Genomic DNA, 24,459 nt, shown 5'->3' on the forward strand with positions numbered 1-24,459 from the left:
ATAGAATAACCATCATTACACAAATTAAAAACTGAACTCTAATTTTTTTTCAAAGTAAAGGTGTAAGTAAGGCAGAGAGGCTACGTACAGGGGTCTCCTTGAAGGACAAAGCAAGACCGTATGCAGGAGGTAGGCTAAAGGCTAAGGCAAATGTGAGTGATAAGATGGTCCTTTCATTATAAGATGGACCCCTATTTATAGGCAGAGATCCTAAGGTCCCAAAAGGAATGAGCTAAAAGCTTTTGATTCCCACTACGAAAGGGAATATTGGATTCGCTATCAGTTGTCATGGAACACTTCTAGGGTTTCATCACGTGTATTATAAGATATCATTGGGACAAACTTTCCTTTCGTCCGAGGATTCTCATAATCTACGTGTGCTAATTCCTTTTGTGGCCCACATAATTTAAAGGCGCACATGTAACTAATATTTATTCCCAATCTACAGTGATTATATGATTGTCACGGCTCTATAATGGCTTTGAACTCATTGCAACCCCGCATGTGTCTAAAACTCATCACAAATCTGTGTGTGCCTAAGGTTCATGAAGATTTGTGTGTCTCTAAAGTTCATCGCAGGTTTACACTAGCAAAAGTTCGTTGCAACCCATTTTCGGTATGAATTTGTCATAGTCATGCGATGATTCATATACTCATCGCAGACGTCCGATGAATTGTGAAGTCATCGCAGGCATCTATGGGGTATTAATTCGGTATCCTCTATACTCTGATGGTTTGAGCGATCACTATGTACTTAAAAAAGGTACATAAAGACAATCTTGTAATATATTCATTCTCTAAAAATTAAATCTACTATTCCTGTAGCAGTAGCTACAACATTTGCAGTCATCCCCATGTAAAGCACAACCTTGTCATCATTCAACCTTCTGCTTTTCTCGAACCCCTACAATGTATTACATGCATGAGGGGAAGCTCCAGAGTCAATACACCAGAATGCAAAAGTGACCAACATATTGGTCTCTATGACAAGAGATTCGAAATTACCTTTTTTGTTCTTGTGGGGTTCCAGATATTGAAGACTATTCCTCTTCCAATGCCCAATCTGCTTGTAAAAATGACATTCATCAGATGGCTTGTCTCTCTTCTATTTCTTTGGTTTGCCTCCCTTTTTTTGAGGCTTTTCTTACCCTTCCTTTTCTTTGTGCCAAATTTGCCACATTCAACAAGCATGGCTACCAACTTATCCTTCTTAATCAATTCTTCAGCTCTTTGTAACATATTATTGAGTTCCTACAAGTTAATTTTTAGATTGTTCATGTTGTAGTTCATGACAAACTAATTAAAGGATGATGGTAGAGAGTTCAAAATGGCATCAGTCTTAGTGTCATCCTCTAGTTAGGAGCCAAGAGCCTCCATTTCATTTATATACCCTATCATCCACAGGACATGGTCATGAACTGGTTGGCTCTAAGTCATCCTTGTGGTCATCAATAGTTTGAGGACCCTCTGTCTTGTATTACGATTTTTCTCCTCATATATGGTTTTAAGACTATCTAGGATATTTTTGGAGATATCAATTTTGTCAAACTATCTCTAGATAGAATTATCCAAGGAGACTATGGCATAACATCAGGAAAAAGAATTTTTTCTTCCTATTCCTGATATTCCCTTCTTCTTGCCTCAGAAACCCTATCACCCTGATGTTCTGGTGTTGGTTTTTGGCAACTTTGTCCAATTTTTCGAACATGAGCGCCAGGTTTAGGTTATGAAACCAGTCTGCATAGTTGGGTCCTTTTAATTTGTTATCGTCTAACAATTTATAGGGGGGCAAGTCAGGTGGGTTGGGCCGGGTTTAACGTTAACCCAAATCTGACCCTAAAATTTGGGCTTAAGGCCCAAGCCTGAGATCAAGCCCAATTTTCCCAACCCGGGCCCAACCGACCTTTAATTTGATGCACTCGGATTGGGCTCAAGCCTAGGCCAAGTTTAGGTTGGTCAATGAACCTACTCTAAAATTATACATATATAACTGTATTTATACTAATATATATACATATATTTATGTTTTAATGTATGTAATATGTATGCAAAATATCTATAAAAATGTTATATATACAAATATGCATGTATGTATATGTAAATATGTATGCAACATTGACATATACACACACACACACACATATATATATGTGTGTGTGTGTAAATGTATATAATTGGGTCAGGTTCAGACTGGGTTCGGGCTACCTAAGGGCTAGATCCGAGCCCGGCCCAAAAAATTAGAAAACCAACTTCTTGGGTCCGATCCCATCCCAAAGACCAAAAATCCAAGCCCAACCCATGTAAAATTCCGAGTTTGGCCAGTTTGGGCTCGGGCTAGGCCCACCCAAGTTGCACCCCTAACAATTTAGCAAACTGTCTATGTGTCATTTCTGATAAAAGGCATGATTAATTAGTCCACGACCTTAACATTGTTTCATGTTATCTTCCATACAATGGACTTTTGTCTATTTTCCATCTCCATTTGTTCATCTTTGAGATTTTCCTTCTATCTCAGTGACGATGGTATAGTTCATATCCTTGGAAATGTGGGAAATCACATAGTTGCATGGGGCCAACTGTTTCAATTGCATAACCCCACCAATTTTTGTAAAAGATCACATATCCACCCATCAAATGAGTTTTTCCTTTAGCCTCCATCAAACAAGGTTCAACGTCATTTTAGGTTAAACCTTTCTAATTGGTAAGTGCAGACCTGTCATATCGAGAGCCCCAAGTTACTATATAAGTCTTCCATTTTAGGATAGGCCCCTCCCACTAGTCTATAACGCCCCTATCATTTCATGAAGCAATCCTACTGACTATCTCAATGAAATGGATAGCTCAATTTTATGGTGCATCTCCACCCACTAATTCAGTCTGTTTTCATGCTAATGGCGGAAGGCCTTTAGAGATATTTATATTATGATCTTCCCTATCTCATTGCACTTATATTAATCATAAAGGAAATCAGTCCCTATGTCAGATTTAGGTCATACAATAGTGGCTCCCACTGACTTTCATAAAGTCATATTTAAATGGGTCCTTTAATGGGTTAGGGTTCTCTTGAGGTTCCTCTTGGAGAGGAAGCTATTGAGGGGGCCCATTAGAAAAAGAGATTATGCAATGATCCATGGGAATCATAGCAATGATGTTCATTCAACCATGATGTTCATAGAAAGCCATATAAGTGAATACATGGCTCAAGAACTTATAACTCATGAACGAATCACATCCATTCAACACATCTCATACACATACATAATTGATCCATATCAATTCAAAACTTATAAAACTCATATCCTTTTAGATTAATACATGGTCATCCCATTAATGGACCAAATTATCTAATAATTTTATCTTGCCATATGGGCTAAACTACAAAAAAACAGTTCAACCCATATAGCAATCCATGTTGAAATGGGCTAGTCTTGCTTTAATCTAACATAAAAATGTTTTTCAAGTATGGGTCAAATTGGTCCATGCAATGGGCCATCAAACCCCTGGTGTAGATCAATTTTGGGCTACTTAAATAGTGACCTTAGGGGTTGTGATCAGACCCCAAAGAACCATAGGTTCAACCCAACAAGATTGTACCAAAACTTGGTCAAATCAGCCTAAGGTTTGGTGTCCAAAACATGCATCAACTCATATAAGTAACAATATGAAATTTTCAATTATGGTTCACAATCATATCAGCAATTATGGTTCACAATCATATTAGCAATTATGGTTTACAATCATATCAACATTTCTCAAACTACCCCAACATGCCCAGGTTTTGACCCTTGATGGATCTCACTGATTGTCATATCAAAGACAGTCCAATCCAACACCTATTGCAGTACCATAATCAAGTTTAGGGGTTGGTTATGTGTAAATTTTCAATTTTGCCCATCAATCTCTAAGGTCCAGGGCATAATTGGAAAATGGTCTGGCTTCAGTGTTTCATCCAAATACTGACTAAATATCTTCAAGTCTAACCCTAGCAGCTAAGACAAGCTACCCCAACTTCTTTGGTAGCGCATCAATGTCAGCCTTGGCAAGATAAACTCCCCAACTATATCCAATGGCTAAGAACATTCTAAACTAACACGAGTCTCATAAACGTCCAGTTTAAGGGGTAATTACATAGAAACCTACCAATATCAACATGAAACAATAATGTAATTCTATTCATTTATAATAAATGTATCTATACATCAATCTGATTAGATCTATGGGCATACACTATCTAACAATACTTTGGGTCTAGTCTCACTTTGCTCCCCGAACTTCAAAACGTACCAATCTAGTACCTAAACTTCCAAAAATCAAGATTGTACCAAAGCAATAGATCGGTTATTGATAGGAGATTTGGACATTTGGATGGTTGATAAAGAAAATTAGATGACACCCAAAGGGCATTTGCATCCTTTCACATGCCACTTAATGACAGTTAATAGTTTCGTACTAAATCGACACGTTTTAAAGTTCGTGGACCAAAGTGAGACTAGGCCCAAAGTACAAGGTCCTAATCTACAATTTTCCCTTATATTTATATAAGAAAATTTGTACATAAAATTTGTACATATTTTCAATTAATTCTACTCTTAAATTGGGTCATAAATCCCAATAAAATATATAAAAAAATTATACATAAATGGTAAGATTTTCTTTGAGTATTTATTATACACACAGTGGTTCCCATAATATTTTGGTCCCATATGTTTTCTTTTTCCTTCTCCAATTTCATAGGTCCAGGTTGCAAACATGTACAACCCATGAACCCCCCCCCCCTCGCAGTCTCTATTGTAAATTGAACCTTGTATGGGTCTTTTACAGGTGGACTGTTAGGAAGGATTTAAAAATTTGCAGTTCCACCTCCCTTGCAAAGATAAATTTGCATAATTTTTTAATGAATTTTACAGTGATTATTTACGTTTAGCAATCGTTTCTAATCACGCTTTTCTTTCAATAAAAGATTTTAATCATGATTGGGTGAAAGTGAAGGAAGTATTCATCTTTGATACTAACACCCAAAACTTCCAAAACTTTCAACCATTTCTATAATTAATATTTTGGAAAGTTGCATATTAGTGTCATGTATTTTGGGCCCAATCGCACTTTGGTCCTCAAACTTCAAAACGTACCAATCTGGTACCTAAACTTCCAAAACGTGCCAATTTAGTCTCTGTCATTAGCAGCCCGTCAATTATCTCTATCATGTGATGACATCATCTTCTACTCAAGAATCAAGATTGAACCAAAGCAACTTATCGATTTTTGACAAATTACTTTTCTATATTTGCTTCTAAGAGATTTGGGTATTTGGATGATTAATAAAGAAAATTAGATGACATTTGAAGGGCATTTGCTTCCTTTCACATGCCACTTAATGACGGTTAACAGTTTTGTACTAAATTAATACATTCACATTTTGAAGTTCGAAGACCAAAGTGAAGCTATACTCAAAACACATGGTACTAATATCTAATTTTCCCTTGATTTTACATAGGCATGCAAACAGATCGGACTGGACTCGAACCAGGGTATATTCGAATCTGATCTGACACTGTTCATGTTGGATTTGATCCAATCCGAAGATCCAATCGGATCTGATAAGACTCAACCTGAATTTGAATCCTATTGGATCTTTGGATCTAATTTGTTCCGGCTTGTTTTCTTTAAAATTAATACATTATTAAAAGAAAAAATAAAATATACCAATTTACATAAAGAAAAAAATATAATTATTTTATAATTATTTCCATCATATATATACATATATACATGTTTTTATAAAAAAATAAATAATATAACAAATATATAAAAATATGATATGAATAATATATTTATAAATAAATAAATAACATATATAACAAAGATATAAAAATATAATACGAATAATATATTTATAAATAAATAAATAACACACACACACACACACATATATATATATATATATATATATATATATATATATATATATATATATATATATATCGGATCAAATCTTCTCAGATCAGATAAGGAGTGATCATCCAAATCCAATCTGATTCGAAGATCCGACCAGGGGTTATCCGAATTTGACCAAATAGGATCGCATCCCAAATCAGATCATTATCCATTTGCACCCCTAATTTATCGTTAACTTTGTTAGAATGAGAGAAATTTCAAAAATGTCCTTATAGGTTTTGGGTATATTTAAATCTAATCCCAAAGGCGCCTTACCTGTAGGTGAGTCACCTGGCTTTTCACATGGCCAAAATAATGGCTATATGACATATCAAATCCATTTGTATCGAAGCTTTTCCTCTAAATATGCCACCTGTAAATTAACAACAAATGTTGGCATGTAAAGCAAATTTTGATGTCTATTTTTATAAAATAGACCTGAACAGCAATTAATGGAGGATATGTGTCGAAAAGGAATATGAAGGGACTTTTCCTCTAAATATACACGCAAAACATAGAGAACAGGTTATCCTACCAAACTTTAAGCCTTTGAGAGAGCCGACTGAGAGTTTCATAAGTAGATGAGAGAAAACATCCGACAAAGATGTATAGGGCGATTCCATTCAACAACATTCGCATAGAAGAACAGTCTATACACCTGTAAATTAATTGGAATTATACACATGAACCGTAAATCCATTGGGCATGTAGTATTATACAATTCAAACACCCAACAATTTCAAGTCAATTTAAATAGGCTAACTTGTTTACAAATTACTATGCATATTAAAACCATTAATCAGTAACATAAAACAAAACATTGCTAAAACCATATTACATCCATGAGAATATAGATCCATTAATCTAAGAAACAAATCATGTGCAGCAAATACTCTTTAAATTGCTAAAAGCCTAAAATAATTATTTCACATTTTATCTTTTTTAATTCTGCAAATTATCTTTTTTAAGGCAACTTATGCAAATTATCAATAAATAAGAAAATTAAAATTGCTAAATCCATGGATCCATCAAACAATACCTTCTTACCATCAAAACCATGCAATGCAAAAGAAAAAAGAAAAAAAAAAAAAAACATTTTTCAGAATTTTGGGTTCCCCATTTCTTTGTAAGAAAATCATATAACCACATAAACTAATAAAAACATCATAGATTCAACAAGGATCAGCATTCCCTCGCATTTCAAGCACCCAAACAGGTTAATTAACTTGGATGATTACATATTAAATTTTATGGAAAATATTTTTTTTAGTCGAGAATTAGAGCCTTAACCTATTTATGAGACTTTTTCTATAAATTCTATTTTTTTCTCCACAGGATCTACAATGGACTTTTCTTGATTTGGGAGAGAAAAACACCAGTCACTTGAATACTACATATTGGGGCAAAGTTGTTCCATGAGCAATAATACATTGCAATATCAAAATTGGGGCATTCCTACCATGCTTGCAGCTGAAAACAGAATTATATTCATCATCAGCCAACGCATATAGAGACTTAAATTGATGGCGATTCCCAACCTGCATATGCAAAAACCTACAACTAAATTAGATTGAAAAACCATATTTGACTAAGGCCTTCCCGTCTTTCTCGCATCTTGTAGTCTAAACTTTAAGATCCTGAAATAAAGAAAAAAGATTTAGGGAGAATGACTGATCAGCGCAGGGTCAGAATTTGAGGGGTAGGTGCTAGCTCTAAATTGATGCCAATTCACGAGTGGGCGTTGGTGCATAGAATGCGGGTTGTAGACCTTTTGAATGTTTATAGCTCTGTAGTAGAAATCAGAAATCTGCATTGGGCAAATCCGTACTTCCCTGAAAGAATTTACAATCTTGAAGGAAAAATAAATGTCTAGAATTCAAAATTAATCATGGTTAAACATGCCAGTTGCTGGTACATCTTGGTTTCAAATGTCACAAAATGTCGCTAATGTCGCCCGACATGTCGATATCGAGTCTCACTGACATAAAAGTGGATGGTAATATAAAAATTACATTATTTCGGTCAACATTTCCTATATTTCGGAAATATCAACCAAATCGGTCCAAATAACAAAAAAAAAAAGGCAATTTTTCCTATTATGTCAACAAGATGTCGATAATGTCGACAAGATGCCAACTAATGTACATTAATATATTATATTATTATAATAAGTATATTAATATAAATTATTCCGTTAATAATTTCTATTTAATATTTCAAATAAAATATTTATAAAAAAGAATTAACAAAACATAAAAACAAAAGAATAAATTAATTACTTTATAATATAAAACATAAAATATTTTTCAAGTAGTCAAATATTAACTAGTTAGTATTTTTAAAATATTTATTAAAATCAGAAAATGTTTATTAAATTTTTTAATAAATCATATTCTACATTTAATATAAAAAATCAGAATAAATTTATTAAATTGTATACTAAATCATAATTTATTATAAATTTAGTATTAAAAATCATAATGAATTCATTAAGTTTTATAAGAAATTAGAATTTATCATAATCTTAATACCATAAAAAGGAGAATCAATTTATTAAATTTATAATAAAACATAATGTATTATAACTTTAATATTTAAAAAATCAGAATTAAAAATAAGAAAAGAAAATATCAGATAACCTTGTAAAAACATCAAAATGCATAATAAATCAGTAAATCGTCATTTACTAATTTGTTATTGATCTTAGTTTCTTAGCTTTATATAATGGTTGGGAATAAGATAATAGTTTAGAAATGTCTTAATGCTTCTTTTATCATTTTACTAAATATCATTACATATTTCCACGTATTTCATAATATTTCCACAATGTCTCTAATTTTTACAATATTCCCCTCGACATTTCTGACATATGTCCTATATTTTGGTAAACGACATCGACATCGACATTTTAAACCTTGGCACAGATCGCTGATGTAATTACTCGTGATTGGCTTATGTAGATAGCCCGTTGTACACATTGTTTGTAGCAGATCCAATGTCTTGTTCTAATAGAGCTTCCTTACGCTAAACAGGAAGAAGTCCAACTTTCTTTCCACAAACAGGAAAAAGATCTTACGAAAAGTGATATTTGAAAAATAAAGGTCCAGCCCTCCATAGTTTCCAGAAACACGCCCAAAAATAAAATGGACACCTTGAGGCATGAGGTACCTATGGACAACACAGTACCACCTTTTCCTTATCTACCAGATATCAGGTCGCAGCTCCCCAGTTGCTGGGGGCATCCATCTCCCAGAATGGTAGACACTTTCGCCAACTTTCCAGCCAGGCACATCCTTCATGATTCTGGCCTCCTCTTCCAAATATTTGCTCCATTCTCTAACAAATCTAAATTGAAGAAAACAAATAACAGATGCTTTTCACTTCTCTGAAAAGAAGAGGAAAGAACAGAAGGCAGCATAGCAAGGGTTTTTACCTTTCATCCTCTTCAGCTTGAAGCATGGGCAATATTGCCCTGCGAGCAGCATATTTCTCTTCCTTGAGCTCCCTGTGGAGTACACACAACATAATGGCTGGATAAGTGACTGAGAATGCAATGCTCAAGAAGTTACAAGAAATAATTGAAAACATATCAGAACCCTCCTACAAACTTCATTCTCAAGAATGAAGCTGAAGCATCCATCCCAAGCAATGATGGGAACTCTGTGTGTGTGTGAGAAAGAGAGAGAGAGAGAGAGAGAGAGAAATGTTTACAGACAAATTTGTAGTCTTTAATCTAAAAGGTAAATGAAATTTGCCAAACCATACCAGAGAAAGAAAATTGTAAGCAAATTGAAGCATATAAGAACAGAAATAGAGCTTCCTAGACTATGCTTTCACAAAAATAATAGATTGCTGATGACCCAGTAGATAAGATGGTCACTTGGCAGCCCTCTCAATACGGAGGCACTGTTAGACAGTTTTGTATTACCTTAGCTTCAATCAAGATGATGTACTTTATGAGTTTATTGTAAATGAATAAAAGTACATATTTGATTCATGTTCCCTTGGTATGTTTCTGTGTAATACCCTTAAACTGGACACTTAATGAGATTCGTGTTAGTTTAGAATGTTCACAGCCAGTGGGTCGGTCTGGGGAGACCTATCCTGACAAGACTGACACTGTGGTGCCACCAAGTCGGTTGGGGTGGCCTGTCTCAGCTGCCAGGGTGAGACCTTAGGCACATACAGTGTAGGATTAATTGAATCTTTGAACTAAACCAGATTTCTAGTATTGCCCTGGACCTTGGAGATTGATGGGCAAAACTGGAAAGTTACACTTGACCCCTATACTCGATTATGATACTGCACTCAGTGTCGGATTAGGCTGTCCTTGATGTACCAATCAGTGAGATCCTTAGTGGGGGTCAAAACCTGGGTATGTTGGGACAGTCTGAGAATTCATCTGAGTGGGTGATCATAGTGACAGGATCAGCCTCTTTGTCGGACAAAGGTAATGATCGGGGGTGCACTCTCACTAATGGAAACCAAGACTGTCGGCAGCCGATTTCAATCGTTGAGATTTGTTTTGCAAAATATATTTTATATGAGATATAAAAGTATATATATTATGGATTCTAAAAGGTTTGCAAAAGGTTTTAATTCCCGGAATCCATATAAGCAGAGAGTGCAACACTGTTCCTTGCAGCCGAGGGAGAAGTCCTCTCTTGTCGGGTAGTGTATGATCATTATAGGCTGAGAGGTTAAGTGTAAGACCATTGAGGATAATGCCTGATGGGCTAATCTTGCATCTGCCCACAGTCCCTGGGTGTTACAAGGTTGCTTTGCCCAGGGACCACTTAGGGTAAGTGTTGGGCCCATAGAGACCATGAGATGGTTTTCAGGGGGTGCACTGTCCGTAACAGTGTATCCGGCCAGGCATTGTAACAAAGGCTGGGCTGAACCCATGTGGCTGATGTGTAGACCAATGTTTGGGTCCCACGCCATACAAAGAAGCCCAAATGGGCAACAGTTTGGAAGGCTAAGTGAATACATGACCTTAAATGGGCCTTAAGCCCACTCGAACTGGGCTAATTTGATTAGTCATTTAAAGGGACGAATTCTGAGATGGATCAGCTAATAGGATTGGACCCATACCCTATCCACTTAGAGAGTCTAAGATCTAAATAAGATTTAGATCTGGAAGCCTCCTAATTAGATTAGGAGATGGCTGATCTAATCTACAGATAAGATAAGGGTTATCACTTATCACTTAAAGGGACTTCTTATCCAAATATGATTTGGATTAGCAACTCCTAATGGGATTAGGAGCTGATCCCTTTAAAATTATAAAAGGAAGAGGGGGCGCCAGCCTTTAGATATGCAACCAACACACACTCTTGTCCTCAGAGCTGAGATTACAAGAAGAGAGAATTCTGCACCTTGCAAATACTCTCTTGCCGCCTCCTTCCTGTAGCCGCTGCCTCCAGTAGTTCGATCTCCAGTTCTTGGGAGAAATCAAGATTTGATCTTGATACCAAGAAAGATTGGTTGGAGTTGTATTCACAGGCCATCCTGTTGATTCTTGTGAAGGGTCAAGTTCTTTTGGAAGAACACTGTTGACTCTGCTCCACCCTGCACTGCGTCATCTTCAATGAGAGCAGATTTTGGATCTTTCCTTGGGCGTGAACACCTCCATTGGGAGATACTACTTCTCCGTATCAGGTATTATCCCTCCCTACTCCTTTTGGTTCAGATCTGGTTCAGTTTATGGTTCAAGAATGATCCTTGAAAATATGATTTTCTAAATAGGGAATGCGATTCCCAGTTGAAGAGAGAAAAATTTTTTGAAATCCGCCCCCTTATTCCGTCCGCAATCTTTAGGCGTCCATGTGATGGATATCCCATCCCTTCAGGCACAGGATCAAACCTGTGTAACTACAGGCTCTTCATGGTAAGGTCAGTGGACCTCACATGCACCCTGCTCTGTCTTCACCCCCTTAATCTCCCTGTAATGTGTAATATGTAATATCAAATAAAACATAATAGGTTTCAACATATATTATGCTGAACTTCTAGATAGTTGACTAGTAGAGTGACATGTTCAAGGAGAGAGAGGGGGAGGGAAGGGAGATGATTAGTGGGGTGAAAACAGATGGACTAAAGTTTTGGAATGCCCATCATATTCATGTGAGGCAAGGCAAGTATGAGAATCATATGGTAAATATATTGTTCCAAATATTGGATACATGCAGTAAAACATCCCAATGAGCCACCAAAAACAAGACTCTAATTTCAGGTCTAATTCCTTAAAAAAGAAGAAAGATCAAACAACAGCTACAAGCTTCATGTTTTGGACAGCCAACCCTGCTCACTCTTTGCGGAAAAATAATTATAGCACTATATGGTGAGAATTAACGGGTAAGAAGACAAAAAAAGAAGGCAAAAAACATAATTCTGAAAGAGCCAAAAGTGGGACTAGTGGCACCTACATTATTATTTCTTTTAGGGTATTCTAGTAAAAGATGATATTGTAATAATACCACCAAGTCACTGTGGCTCAGTTTGGAAAGAGTACAAATACATATGTATAGTACAAATACATACAAAATACAAGGTTTTGCACTCTACATATTTGTATGTGTACTCCTTCCCAACTGAGCCTAAAGAACAGAATTACAATATTCCCCCTCAACCTAGCTCATATATATTCATTCCCAACTTGTTTACACACTTCATTACACACCATGGTTATATCCTTTGTAAAAACATCAGCAATTGTTGGTACTTATCATATAAGGAATACATATTTCACCCATTTCCAACTTTCTAATGAAATGTTTGTCCGCTTCTATGTGTTTTCTCCTGTCATGCAAGATAAGATTATAGGCTATATTAATAACAACCTTACTGTCACGATAAAGTGACAGGACAATGAGTAGGAAATGCCAACTCTACTAGTATGTTTTTAAACCTCAACAACCATGTGCCATGACACTTTGACTCAGCACTTGATTTGGCCACCACAATTTGCTTTTTGCTCCTCCAAGTTATGAAGTTACCTTTTACAAAGGTAGAGTACCCTGTAGATCTCTTATCATTAATAGATCCAACCCAATCATTATCTATATATGCCTTCAATTTTAGATGTCCATATTTAGAAAAGAGGATACCTCTCCGAAGGTGTTTCTTAAGTACTTAAATACTCATTTTAGCAGTAAAAAGATGAGCTGTCCTCAAAACATGCATGAGGTTAAGCACTCCCACAGCATAAGCAACATCAAGCCTCATTAATCTGTATATAGGAGTCTCCTAACTAGCCTCTAAAACTGCGTACCATTAGGAAGTGCCTCCGTACAGTTCTCACTGAGTTTATGATTGACTTCAATTAAGGTATCAGTTTATTCAATCCCCAACTTCTCTGCACTTTGGAAAAGATCTAGCATATACTTCCTTTGGGAAATGAATATACAATTGTTGGACTTGGCACTTCAATCCTTAGAAAGTATTTTTAGAGGGCCCAGATCTTTAACTTTAAACTAAGATCTAAACTCCAACTTCTATATTCCCATGGACCAATCAGCCCAATGCTTCACCAAGAAAACCCACATACACCCTACTAGTTTTTACCTTTAGGAAAGATCAACTGATTCCCATGGGCACTTTTCTAAAAGGCACCAATTTCCTCCATCATTGCATTTTTCAGCTCAGGTAGTTCCAAGGACCGCAGCATTCTTTCTAAAGGAAATACCAGAGATAGTAGACGTGTAAGCATGATAAAAGGAGACAAGTTATCACAGGTGGTAAAATTAGCAAAGGGATACCTGGTACATGATTGAGTACCTTTACAAAGAGGCATGGAATATTAAGATCATTAAAGGGAACAATACCTGATTGTCATGGGCATGCTACCCTTCAAGTTTTTTTTTTCTTTTTTGATCAATGAAGATAAATTTTATTAAGCATCAAAAAGAAAGAATTACATCAAGGTGGAAAGTTCACCACCACAAGAAACTTTAGATTTCTGCAATCTTATATTGTGTAATGACCAGAACCATACATTGGCTACAAACTATGGAACTGTTTAGACATTTCTCCTTTGATGACATTTGGAGGAATTGGTTTTCAGTGGCTTCTAGTTCAGTGCAGAATTCTAAAACAAGGCTGGTTTGGACACCGCCCATTGAAGGTTTTATGAAACTGAGCTTTGATGGGGGTGGTCAGGACAACCCAGGCCTATCTGGAATTGGAGGGACCATAAGAGACAAGGATGGGAATCTGAGAGCACTCTACTCAGGACCAATGGGGAATGGAGATTCCTTAAGGGCTGAACTGTATGCAGTCCTACAAGGTATACAGATTGCAAGTGAGATAGGCTTGGAGAATTTGATGATAGAAGGGGACTCCAAGGTGGTGGTGGGTTGGCTTAGAGACCCAGACTCAGTGATATGGTGTTATAGAAATGAAATGAAGAAATTCAAATAGGTAACACAACATATGAATTTGACTATACAATGAGTGGGAAGGGAGGCTAAATGGCTAATGCATTTGCTGACTATCTAACTAAGCAAGGTGTAACTAGGAATCAGTTGTTCTGGGCCCAATTGTAAATTTTGTGTTGTTTTTCTCTTTTAAAGAGTGAGGCTGCACCTCACGCCTCCCCTTGGGATGTTTGTAACAGACATTTATCTTTTTTGCTGATAATGAATTCTTAATGAACTTTTACCTATCAAAAAAATATATAACACTGCAATCTTCAAACCATCATCAAGGTTGTGAAGTCCTCCCGACTCAAGTCTACCACCAATCTGTTTCCTTGTCTTAAATAACAGAATGGAAGACCCCTCCTTTAAATAAAATCAAACTTAACTTTGATGGAAATTCCTTGGGAAATCCAGGACTGTCAGGAGTGGGAGGTGGCTTCAGGGATGCAGTGGGCAAAATGGTGGCATTATACTCTGGACCGATGGGAGGGGGGACCTCTGCTAAAGCAGAAGTGTTAGCCTTACTCCAAGGATTGAAGTTAGCAAATAAACATCGATTCAGCAAATGGGTCAGTTTGGTTGGGTTAAAAGGGATGCAAATGGGATGGCGGATACCCTAGCAAAACAAGGGGCAAATAGATCTTCATTGTATTGGGCAGAATTGTAACTGATTGCTGGAGATTGCAATTTCCTATGCAATCTTTAGCTATTGTATCTTAATCTCTCTGTTATTAATGAAAGTCTTTTACTGATCAAGAAAAAAAAAAGAAACATCGATTCAGCAGGAGGAAATTGAGGGTGATTCAAAATTGGTAGTTTCCTGGGTGGATGTCAACAGTCCAGGTGCGTGAATCCACAAACATGTTATAAGAGATTATTAGCATAGAAAAGGAGTTAGATGGGTAAAGAGAAAAGCAAATGGGATGGTAGACACCTTGGCAAAACAAGGAGTGTATAGAGATCAACTGTTTTGGGTAATTCTGTGATTTGGGCTATCTAATTTGTAAAGAGGGTGATTATTCCTGTAACAGAAAATCTCAATATTGCTACCTAATTAATCTTAATGAAGTGAATTGATTACTGATAAAAAGGCATAGTTCAGAATAAAAAGGCATAAGCCTCAAGCATATGTTTTTATAGTTGAAATTTCTAAAAAAAAAATAGAAAAAACTACAAAACAATTATATTTAGAATTTCCAAAAAAAACCATCATATTCAAACAAAAAATGGATATTTTAAGTAACGATAACATACATAAAACTTGATTTCAATTGTCAAATTGCCAATCAATAGACTCAATACTTGAGTTCTCAATCCCATGTTTCCAACTCAAGACTCATTCCCAAGTCACAAACTCACATAAGTGTTTAAACAAAAATACAGAAACATTTAACTATGGACTAAAAAAACATCAAGAATGAACCAAAAGACTCTAGACCCTCATTAATCGCAACAGTAAGGACATTACTATCCACCTATTAGACAATGTATGCCCTTAGCTTTAATGAAAAGATGTAATCTGACATTATTATGAATAAAAGTCAATATTTCATGTGTCACTTGGTATGTTTCTATGAACTTCACCTAAATCTTACATTATAGGATTATGTCTGAGACACCATATTCAATATGTAGGCTTGAATGTTCTCTACTGCTGGATAAACATGGAGAGTTTATCCTAACAAGGTTGACATTCTTACACTGCCCAAGTTATGGAGCAATCTGTCTCAGCTACTAGGATTGGACCTAAAATATAAGAATGGGTGTTTATGAAACACTAAACCGGACCATTTCCAATGTGCTCCTAGACCCTACAATAAGTGAAGCAAATTGTTGCATGTAGTCCCTTGATTTGATAATGCTACTATCCTACTTGTCAAGCCAATGCCTAGGCAACTAGGCTATTTGTAGGGATCGCCTCACCCAAACAACTGAATGTTCTAACCTAAGGCATGTATTTGACCTTCTTTTCAAGAAAAACCTCCCGGCAGCAGGCCTGAATTTTAGGAGGGATTGGCTTGACCTTACTTCTTTCACCGGAATATTCACCCCCTAGGTAGAAGGCTGAATGAAGAAGTTAAAGGAGGATGCACAAGTAAATAGTCCATCTAAGGAAATGGACCACACCCTGCCGTCCTCAACACTTCGATTTGAAAAGATAGTTTCAAGTCTGGTCAAAAGAAGGATGAGAGATTCACACTCCATTTCCCTCGGTCCTCCTCTAAAACCAAAATCCCAATTTATCCCCAAGGTTGAAAATTTCACAAACTTAGAAATGGGTTCACATTTGTAGTTGGAGAGTGCATAAAGCACAGGAAATTGGACCTTCAATGGCTGATTACCTATCCAAAGGTCCTCCCAAAATAATACTCTTAACCCATTACCCACATCATATTGGATGAGATTAACAAAGAAAGGACATAGCTCATAGATTGCTTTCCCAGGAGACAAGGAATTTGTAATGGGGCTACCTTTGCATCCCAGCCATTGCCCGACCGACCATGTACGCTTTCAATCACCTTGTTCCAAAGCTTGTTTCTTTCTAGGGGAAACCTCCATAGCCACTTTCCACGAAGAGCCGAGTTCTTTTGGAGTAAATTGCCTAAACCAAGACAACCCATTTTTTGGGTCTATAACATATTCCCATTTCACCAAGTGATCTTTCTTTCCATCCCCTAGTGAAATCCTGCATTAGCTTTTCTAACTGCCTTGCAATTTTAACAGCATAGTTGTCAAGGCGATGCCTAGTCGACAAGGCGCCCTTTGAGGCTTGCCTCGCCTAATCGCCAAGCAGTTTTCTACTTCCTATTATAAAATACTTTTTTATTCATTCTTTTTTGAGATATAATTATTAAATAAACATTATTAAACTAGAATAATCATTTTGTTTGTTTATATACTAATTTATTTTTATTATTTTCTTATTTATTAGGGTTAATTAACACAAACATTGCTAAATGCTGTGTTGAATCCTCAAAGACTTAAAAAACTGAACCAATAAGTAAGGAAGAACTTAAAAATTTGTCTAATCAGCACATTTTCCACTTCCATATATTCTTCTTCTACTACTATTACTACCAATACTTTTTATTTTCTTCTTTTCCTATAACAAAAATAAGGGTTCAGCCCCTATATTTTTTGAATTTTATTTTCCTTCTTCCTTTTCTTCTCATGAATATGTTGATTTTCTATACTTTAATATGAAATTTATACTTTTCTTATGAAAATCATGAATAATTATTAAAGAAATATGGTTATGGTATCTAGGGAACTACCCTAGGATCTATGTTTTTAGCATAAAAAACTCCATCGCCTAGGCGCCTGCTTAGGCGACTAGGTGACAAGGCACCCCCAGTTGCCTAGCCTCGCCTTGGCACCTTGAAAACTATGTTTAACAGGTATACAGAAAGTGGACAAAAAGTAGATAGGAAGGTTGGCTAAGGTGGTGGCCTTGATCAAAGTTATCCCCGCACCCAAAGAAATGTAATTCCTTTTTCTAGAGTGCCAATTTTTTAGTGAATCTTTCCAAAACAGGCTTCCAAAAGCTCTTACATCTTGGGCTTCCACCTAGGGGGAGTCCTAGATACTCCAATGGCCATTGTTTGACTATACAACCTAAAAGATCCGCTATTCTAAGAACTTCCTCTTATTACAGGTTCATCCCCACCACACAGCTTTTTCCCTAGTTGACCCCTATGTCCCTGCTACAACCAGCCAAGTACCTTACCAACAAGCTACCCGGCACCTTCTAGAGTCATCTCAAGTTTTCATACTACGTTTATATATCCAATGCCCCAAGTTCCTCACAACTTATCCTAAAAAGCACTACCACTTAATGATTGCATAGGTCAGCACTACAGGTTCAAAGTCGGAAATGACTTATTTAATTCATCCATTTATAACTAAAGAACACAATCAAGCATTGCTTTTGGTCTTCCTGTTAAGGGAAAGCTTCCCATCTTAAAGAACATGTCGTCCTATATCTTAGATTTCAATTATATGTATGTATATATATATATATATATATATATATATATATATATATATATATCACTGTTTTAAAAGGCGTGGAGGCACGCCTCTAGGCGAGGCACTCCCAAAACGCCTTGAGGCGTATACCAAAGGTGCTAACACCTCTGAGGCGTACGCCTCAGGTGCAAGAGGTGTATGCCTCTTGCGCTTTTTTCATGACGCATGCTAGAGGCATATGCCTCATGCGCCTCATGCACATCTGATATAGAAAGAGAAAAAAAAAAAAAAAAGGAAAGGAAAGGAAAGGGAAGGGAAAGAAAAAGAAAGAGAAGAAAAAAAAAAAGAAAATGAATGGAAAGGGAAAGGAAAAAAGGATAAGGGGAAAGAAAGTGGTTTGCCCCATGCCCCTTCGGCTGGGGGGCTTCACCCCCCCATCCCCCCCTCTCCGGCGAGCGAGCGAAGCAAGCTCGCCTCCGCTTCGACAAGACCCCCCTCCCCCCTTTCAACTAATGTTATGCATCTTTGTTCTTCTTAATATAAAAGATTCTTATTAAAAATAAAGAAAAATAGAATCCCCCATTCCTCTTCATCCTCCTCCTAACCCCCCTCCTCTTAAGGAGGCTTACGCCTCTTGCGTTCTGAACTACGCCTCATGCCTCTAGGTAGTGGAATGCCTCGCGTCACGCTTCCGTGTTTTAAAACATTGATATATATATATATTTATCAACAACACAAATATTGATTCATTAGATTAGAAAACAGAGATACAACAAGGAGTTGTGAGCAAAAACAAAGCCGAAACAAAAACTATTCACTATTTACAGAACTGCCCAGAACATAGATTGTCTTTGAGATCTCCTTATCCACCTTATTTGGATCTTCGTGTCTTTAGAAATCTGCTTGAATCACCTGAATTCATTCCTTAACTTCCATATGATTCCTTCCCCCTTTTCAGCCAGCCCACAACTACTTTTGAATCACCTTCAATATTCAGCTTATTAATCCCCATTTCTTTAGCTTTCTCTACTCATAGACTGCTGCCAATAATTCTGATCTCACCACATCTCCATGCTGTATAGGCCCTGAGTACAAAGCTAGATGTTTCCACTTTCTTCCCTAATTACCCCACCAATACCTAATGGTCCAGGATTGCCCAATAACTACCATCATAGTTTAATTTCTTCCAAAGTTCCACCCAACAGATGGAGGAGACCAGGCCTCATGTACTATACGAAAAACCTGCAATTATTCCCCACGATCTGAAGAAGTCTTCTATCTTAAAGTCAGCAAAAAGCTTTAAGGTGCTCACCCAATAAGCTACTCTTAGGGTAATCACCTCAATCATAGCTTCCTTTCTTCTTTCCTTGTCTTCAAAGATTCTTAGGTTTCTTTCCTCCCTAACTGTCCAGATCACTGCTGCTCTAGTGCATCTCTACATAATCCTGCCTCTTCTTTTAGCGCAGCTGAAAAAGTTAAAGCTAAATACACCTTCCAGCCAATCAGGAGGAAGCCAACTACATCCAAAAAGAGATGAAAACCAATCCCAAATAGAATTAGCAGAAGGGCAGGAGATCAAAAGATGAAAGGCAGTCTCACCATACAACTTACATAAAGAGCACCAACTTGGGGACAAGCACCAATTTGGTCTTTTCCTCTAAAGCAAATCACAAGTATTAATGGAGCCATGAAACACTTCCCAACAAAAAGAACTGACTTTTGAAGGGATGGGCCGAGACCATATCTCCTTAACAGGGCAAGAAGCAGAAGGGGAAGCGGAGATAAGAGAATTCAAAAAGGACTTATAGGAATAAGAACCCAACTGATTAAGGGTCCACACACTAGAATCTGAACCACCCTCCCCCAAAAGCACTGAACTCAACAGAAGAAGCAAAGCAGAGACATTGGAAATTTCAGATTCTCTTAGATTTCTAGTGAAGCCAAGATTCCAACTCAGGTCTGAAAGAGATGAGGAAGAACTGATAAATTCACAAATTGGTTTACCTTTGAAACTAGAAAGCTCAAAGAGAGTAGGAAAAACCTCCAAAAGGGGGGCTTCCCCTACCCAAATATCCTCCCAAAACCTAATTCTCTGAACCAAAGCCAAATCATACCTTATGTGATTGAGGAACACAAGAAGATTGTCATGGATAGCCTTCCAAGGAGCAGCCAAAGTAGCTCTATGTAAGCAGCCCATATCCCAACCATTGTCATGGATACTTGAAATAACTCCAAACCACAGCCTCTCATTTTTTAGGAAAAATCTCCAAAGCCATTTACTCAACAAGGCCGAATTCTTCAACTTAACATTTCCAATGCCCAGACCCCCTTCAACCTTCAGTTCCATCACCTTATCCCATCTAACCAAATGATCTTTCTTCCCTTCACCAGGCTCCCAAAGGAAATCTCTCATTATCTTTTCAACTGTTTTTACCACAACTTGAGGCATCCTAAAAACCGACATATAGTATATTGGGAGGTTTGCTAGAGTGGATTTGATCGATGTGATTCTCCCTCCCACCAAAAGAGATATAATTCCTTTTCTAACTTGCCATTCTTTTCTCAAATCTTTCCACTATTGGTTCCAAAAACTAGACAACCTAGGGTTGCCATGAAGGGGTAAACCTAAATAATACAAAGGCCAATTTCCTCTCTCACAACCCAATAGATCTACCATTGACTTCAACTCATCATCTTCCACATTGATACCAGCCACTAAACTTTTAGACCAGTTGATCCTCAAATTTGAGATCCTTTCAAAGAGTTTCACTACTAACTTCAGAGTTTCTACCCCCTCTCTGCCTTCCCCATCACAAAAAACGAGGATATCATCTACAAACGGCAAGTGAGAGACCAAAACTCTATCTCTTCCTACTATCTAGCCTTTAAACAACTACAAAGATTTAGCCTTTAAAATCAACTTACTGAAGACCTTGGCCACCAAAGTAAAGAGAAAGGGAGAGACTGGATCACCTTGTCTAAGACCTTGTAAGCCTTCAATGAAATCAACTACCGAGCCATTCACTAAAACAGAAAAATGACTTGTTTGCAAACAACCACTAATCTATTTACACCATACATTCCCAAAACCACAACTCTTCATGATATTAATCAAATAGTCCCAATCCACTAGATCATAGGCTTTCTCCAAGTCCAATTTGATTGACATTCTCTTTCTCTTTAACCTTTTTTGAGCCTCCACACATTCATTTGCAATTAGGATTTGATCAACTATTTATCCGTCTTGGATAAAGGTCCCTTGGAACTAAGAAATGATTGAGAGGAGAACCTTTAAGTCTCAGAGAAAGGACCTTGGAAATTACCTTATAGATACTAGTCACTAAGCTTATAGGCCCAAAGCCTCCTGGCTGGGTGGCATCTTTCTTCTTTGGGATCAAGGCTAAAAAGGTTGAATTCATCCCCGGACTAATTCTTCCCCTTTGTGGAATTCCCTAAAAACTTTGATCAAATCATCTTTGATTATCTCCCAACAATCTTGATAGAACGCCATTGTGAATCCATATGGTCCCAAAGCCTTAGATCTATTTCAATTATATTTAGTGATGGCATGTTTCATCATGCATAACTTCATAAAAAATGAAGCACATTATAATATGAAACTAGACAGGTAGTAACATAAAAACTTTGTGTTAGAGCAAAGACAGAAAATTCTAAGTTTGAAGATGAATTTGATGGTAGATCCATAGATACAGAAATGTCAAGTTTACAAGAAAGGATTGCAGATGCAATGTAGACCCCAATACCAAGTAAACTACTAGAAACTAGCACTATACTTTATTTAGCTTTGATTTATAAGTAATTTCTAATGATTGGCATTTCTAATGAGATATTTATCCAGCTTCAAATTTTTTGATCAATAATTGTTTATTTTATCTTTTATCAAATAGAAGTGTTGAGCCTTCTCAATATACTTTAAGTCAGTTCCTAGGATGATATATCCCCGTTTTTATTGCAGACAACCCACAAAAGTGTGAGCTGATACCCAAGCCCACCAAGTTGGGTTTTTATTAATATGTATTTTGATTAATTCAAGATATTGGAAGTTAATCTAGTGCCCCTGGGTTTCTTCTTCTGGTTGAGTATAATTGACCATAAAATGAAAAATAAGTAAATAAATGAACTGATCAAGCCAGTAGGCCCAGCCTAGGACCACCCTATCTTCCTTATATAGATTTTTTTTACAAATATTATATTCCTTATATAGATTTTAGGCTAGGGTTGTCAATTTAAAGTCAAAAGTGGCCCAACAAATAGTGGTATTGGATATTTCTCATTTTTATTACAAATTAATAATAAAAATAAAAGTAATAAGATTTCCTTAGTGCCCATCATCAAATAAAGTGAACTGAAACCCAAACCCACCAAGTTGGATATGTATTAATTTTTTATTAAACCAGGCCATTGGATACTTACTACAACATATTTATCAATTTTATTGAACATAAAACAATTTGGAATGTTAGATTGGGGTTGTATGAGCTATTGTAATATATGTTACTATTCAAATACCATGTCGGGTCTTAGAATCAGATGGGAAATTGCTCATAGAAACCATGATTCCTGAGAAAAATACCAGAAACCGTCATGTCAGCATCATATTTGCCACATGCAATTTCACCAAAAAAATCAGGTGTTTCCCCAGATCTCTTAAAATCATTAATTCTTGATAAAACGAATTTGGCAAATCGATTCCTCCGACCAAACACCCACTCAGTATGCTAAATAGAGTATTTTCACAAGAAAAATAACAACAGAAAACATAAATAATCAACTCTGAAATCAAACTAGCAACTGGAAAATTAAAAAAAAAAAAAGTAAAATGCAAAACTAGATCAAAAACAATAATATAAAGAAAAAAGACCAAAAAAAAAAGCATTGTTATAATCGCCATAAGCAAAACTAGTAGGTTCTAATCAAGCATCAAATGGAAACATCAATGAAAACCACGTAAATCAAATATAAAATAAAGGAAAAGTAATAGAAAAGGCATTGAAAACTTATACGTTGAGCATTCTTTGGAATCCCAACTTCAAGAGAAAACAAAAGAAATCCATCAAATAAAAAAAAAAAATTGATATTCATCGATATCAATAACCAAAATCCATCACAAAGTGAACAAAACTTGGGTTTGCGAATCACAAAAATTCAAAAAAAAAAAAGACACAATGCAGCACCAGATAAAAGTATTCTGAAACCCTAGAATCCAGATTCATGTAGGGCAAAAGAAATAAAGAGGTGATAATGACAACTGTGAAACACGGACCTTCTTATCTTGTTGCCCTTGCCGACCTGATACATGCCCCAGGAAAAAGCACCAAATGCAGTGAGGAAAATGGCGAGGGCACTGGGGCCCTTAGTAGGGATGCGGCGAGCGTACCGTACCGGAGGGAAACCGCCAGGAGGAGGTCCGTCCTGCAGAAGCGGCATCTCCTTCACGCTTACCATCCCGGGTTTCTTCCTTATCATCGCCTCTGTCATCTTTCCCGGCTTAATTCGATCCCGTCTGGTTCGATCTTGATGTCCCTAGAATCAACTTTTTCAACTCGATCCCTAAGCAGTTCCTCCGGACACTGGAGCAGATGCTGTCGTAAAGCAACTGTGATGGTAGGGGTGAGAAAAAAAACCGAAAACCGAACCGACCGAAACCGAACCGAAAAATCGGTTAATCGAACCGGTCGGTTCGGTTTCGATTAGGTGTTTTTAAAAAATCAAAGGAATCGATTTCAGTTTCAATTAATCAATATAGAAAATTGATGGTTAATCGAACCAACCGATATACAATACGTATACCGATTACACTAATAGCCCCCCTCAAGTTGACAATGGAGAACCAACGTTCAACTTGGACCGCAATAGTTGGAATCGAGGGGAAGGAGGAGCCAAAGCAATGTACTAAATTTGAAGTTGTTTCCGAGTAACCTGTTCGCGGACAAAATGGAAATCAATTTCAATGTGCTTTGTTCTGGCATGGAAGACAGGATTCACCGTAAGGTACATAACACCAATGTTATCACACCACATGATAGGCTGGCATCTCAATGTGTAATTCAAAGAAGAGAGATAAGAGCCACAAGACTTCAGATGCAACAATAGCGAGGCTACGGTATTCCGATTC

General features: G+C 36.8%; 1 protein-coding gene across 1 annotated transcript; it reads right to left on the minus strand.

Annotated features, from left to right (window-relative positions):
- Positions 1-8,680: 8,680 nt before the first annotated feature.
- On the minus strand, positions 8,681-24,208 carry LOC148852642 (NADH dehydrogenase [ubiquinone] 1 alpha subcomplex subunit 13-B-like). Its single transcript, XM_088946953.1, has 3 exons — positions 23,608-24,208; positions 9,368-9,439; positions 8,681-9,279 (listed from the first exon to the last, which is right to left on the minus strand). The coding sequence occupies exons 1-3, from the start codon at positions 23,820-23,822 to the stop codon at positions 9,135-9,137; spliced, it is 432 nt and encodes a 143-aa protein (XP_088803079.1). The 5' UTR covers positions 23,823-24,208; the 3' UTR covers positions 8,681-9,134.
- Positions 24,209-24,459: the final 251 nt, after the last annotated feature.

Source organism: Nelumbo lutea, chromosome 5 (genome assembly GCF_056320005.1).
Source record: "Nelumbo lutea isolate HS-2025 chromosome 5, American lotus-T2T, whole genome shotgun sequence".
Lineage (NCBI taxonomy): Eukaryota > Viridiplantae > Streptophyta > Magnoliopsida > Proteales > Nelumbonaceae > Nelumbo > Nelumbo lutea.

Coding starts and splice junctions, on each gene's coding strand:
- LOC148852642 (XM_088946953.1), bottom strand. CDS start 23,822: ATGACAGAGGCGATGATAAGGAAGAAACCCGGGATGGTAAGCGTGAAG. Junction 9,440..23,607: donor AAGGGCAACAAGATAAGAAG/GTCCGTGTTTCA, acceptor TGTACTCCACAG/GGAGCTCAAGGAAGAGAAAT. Junction 9,280..9,367: donor CAAGCTGAAGAGGATGAAAG/GTAAAAACCCTT, acceptor TCTTCAATTTAG/ATTTGTTAGAGAATGGAGCA.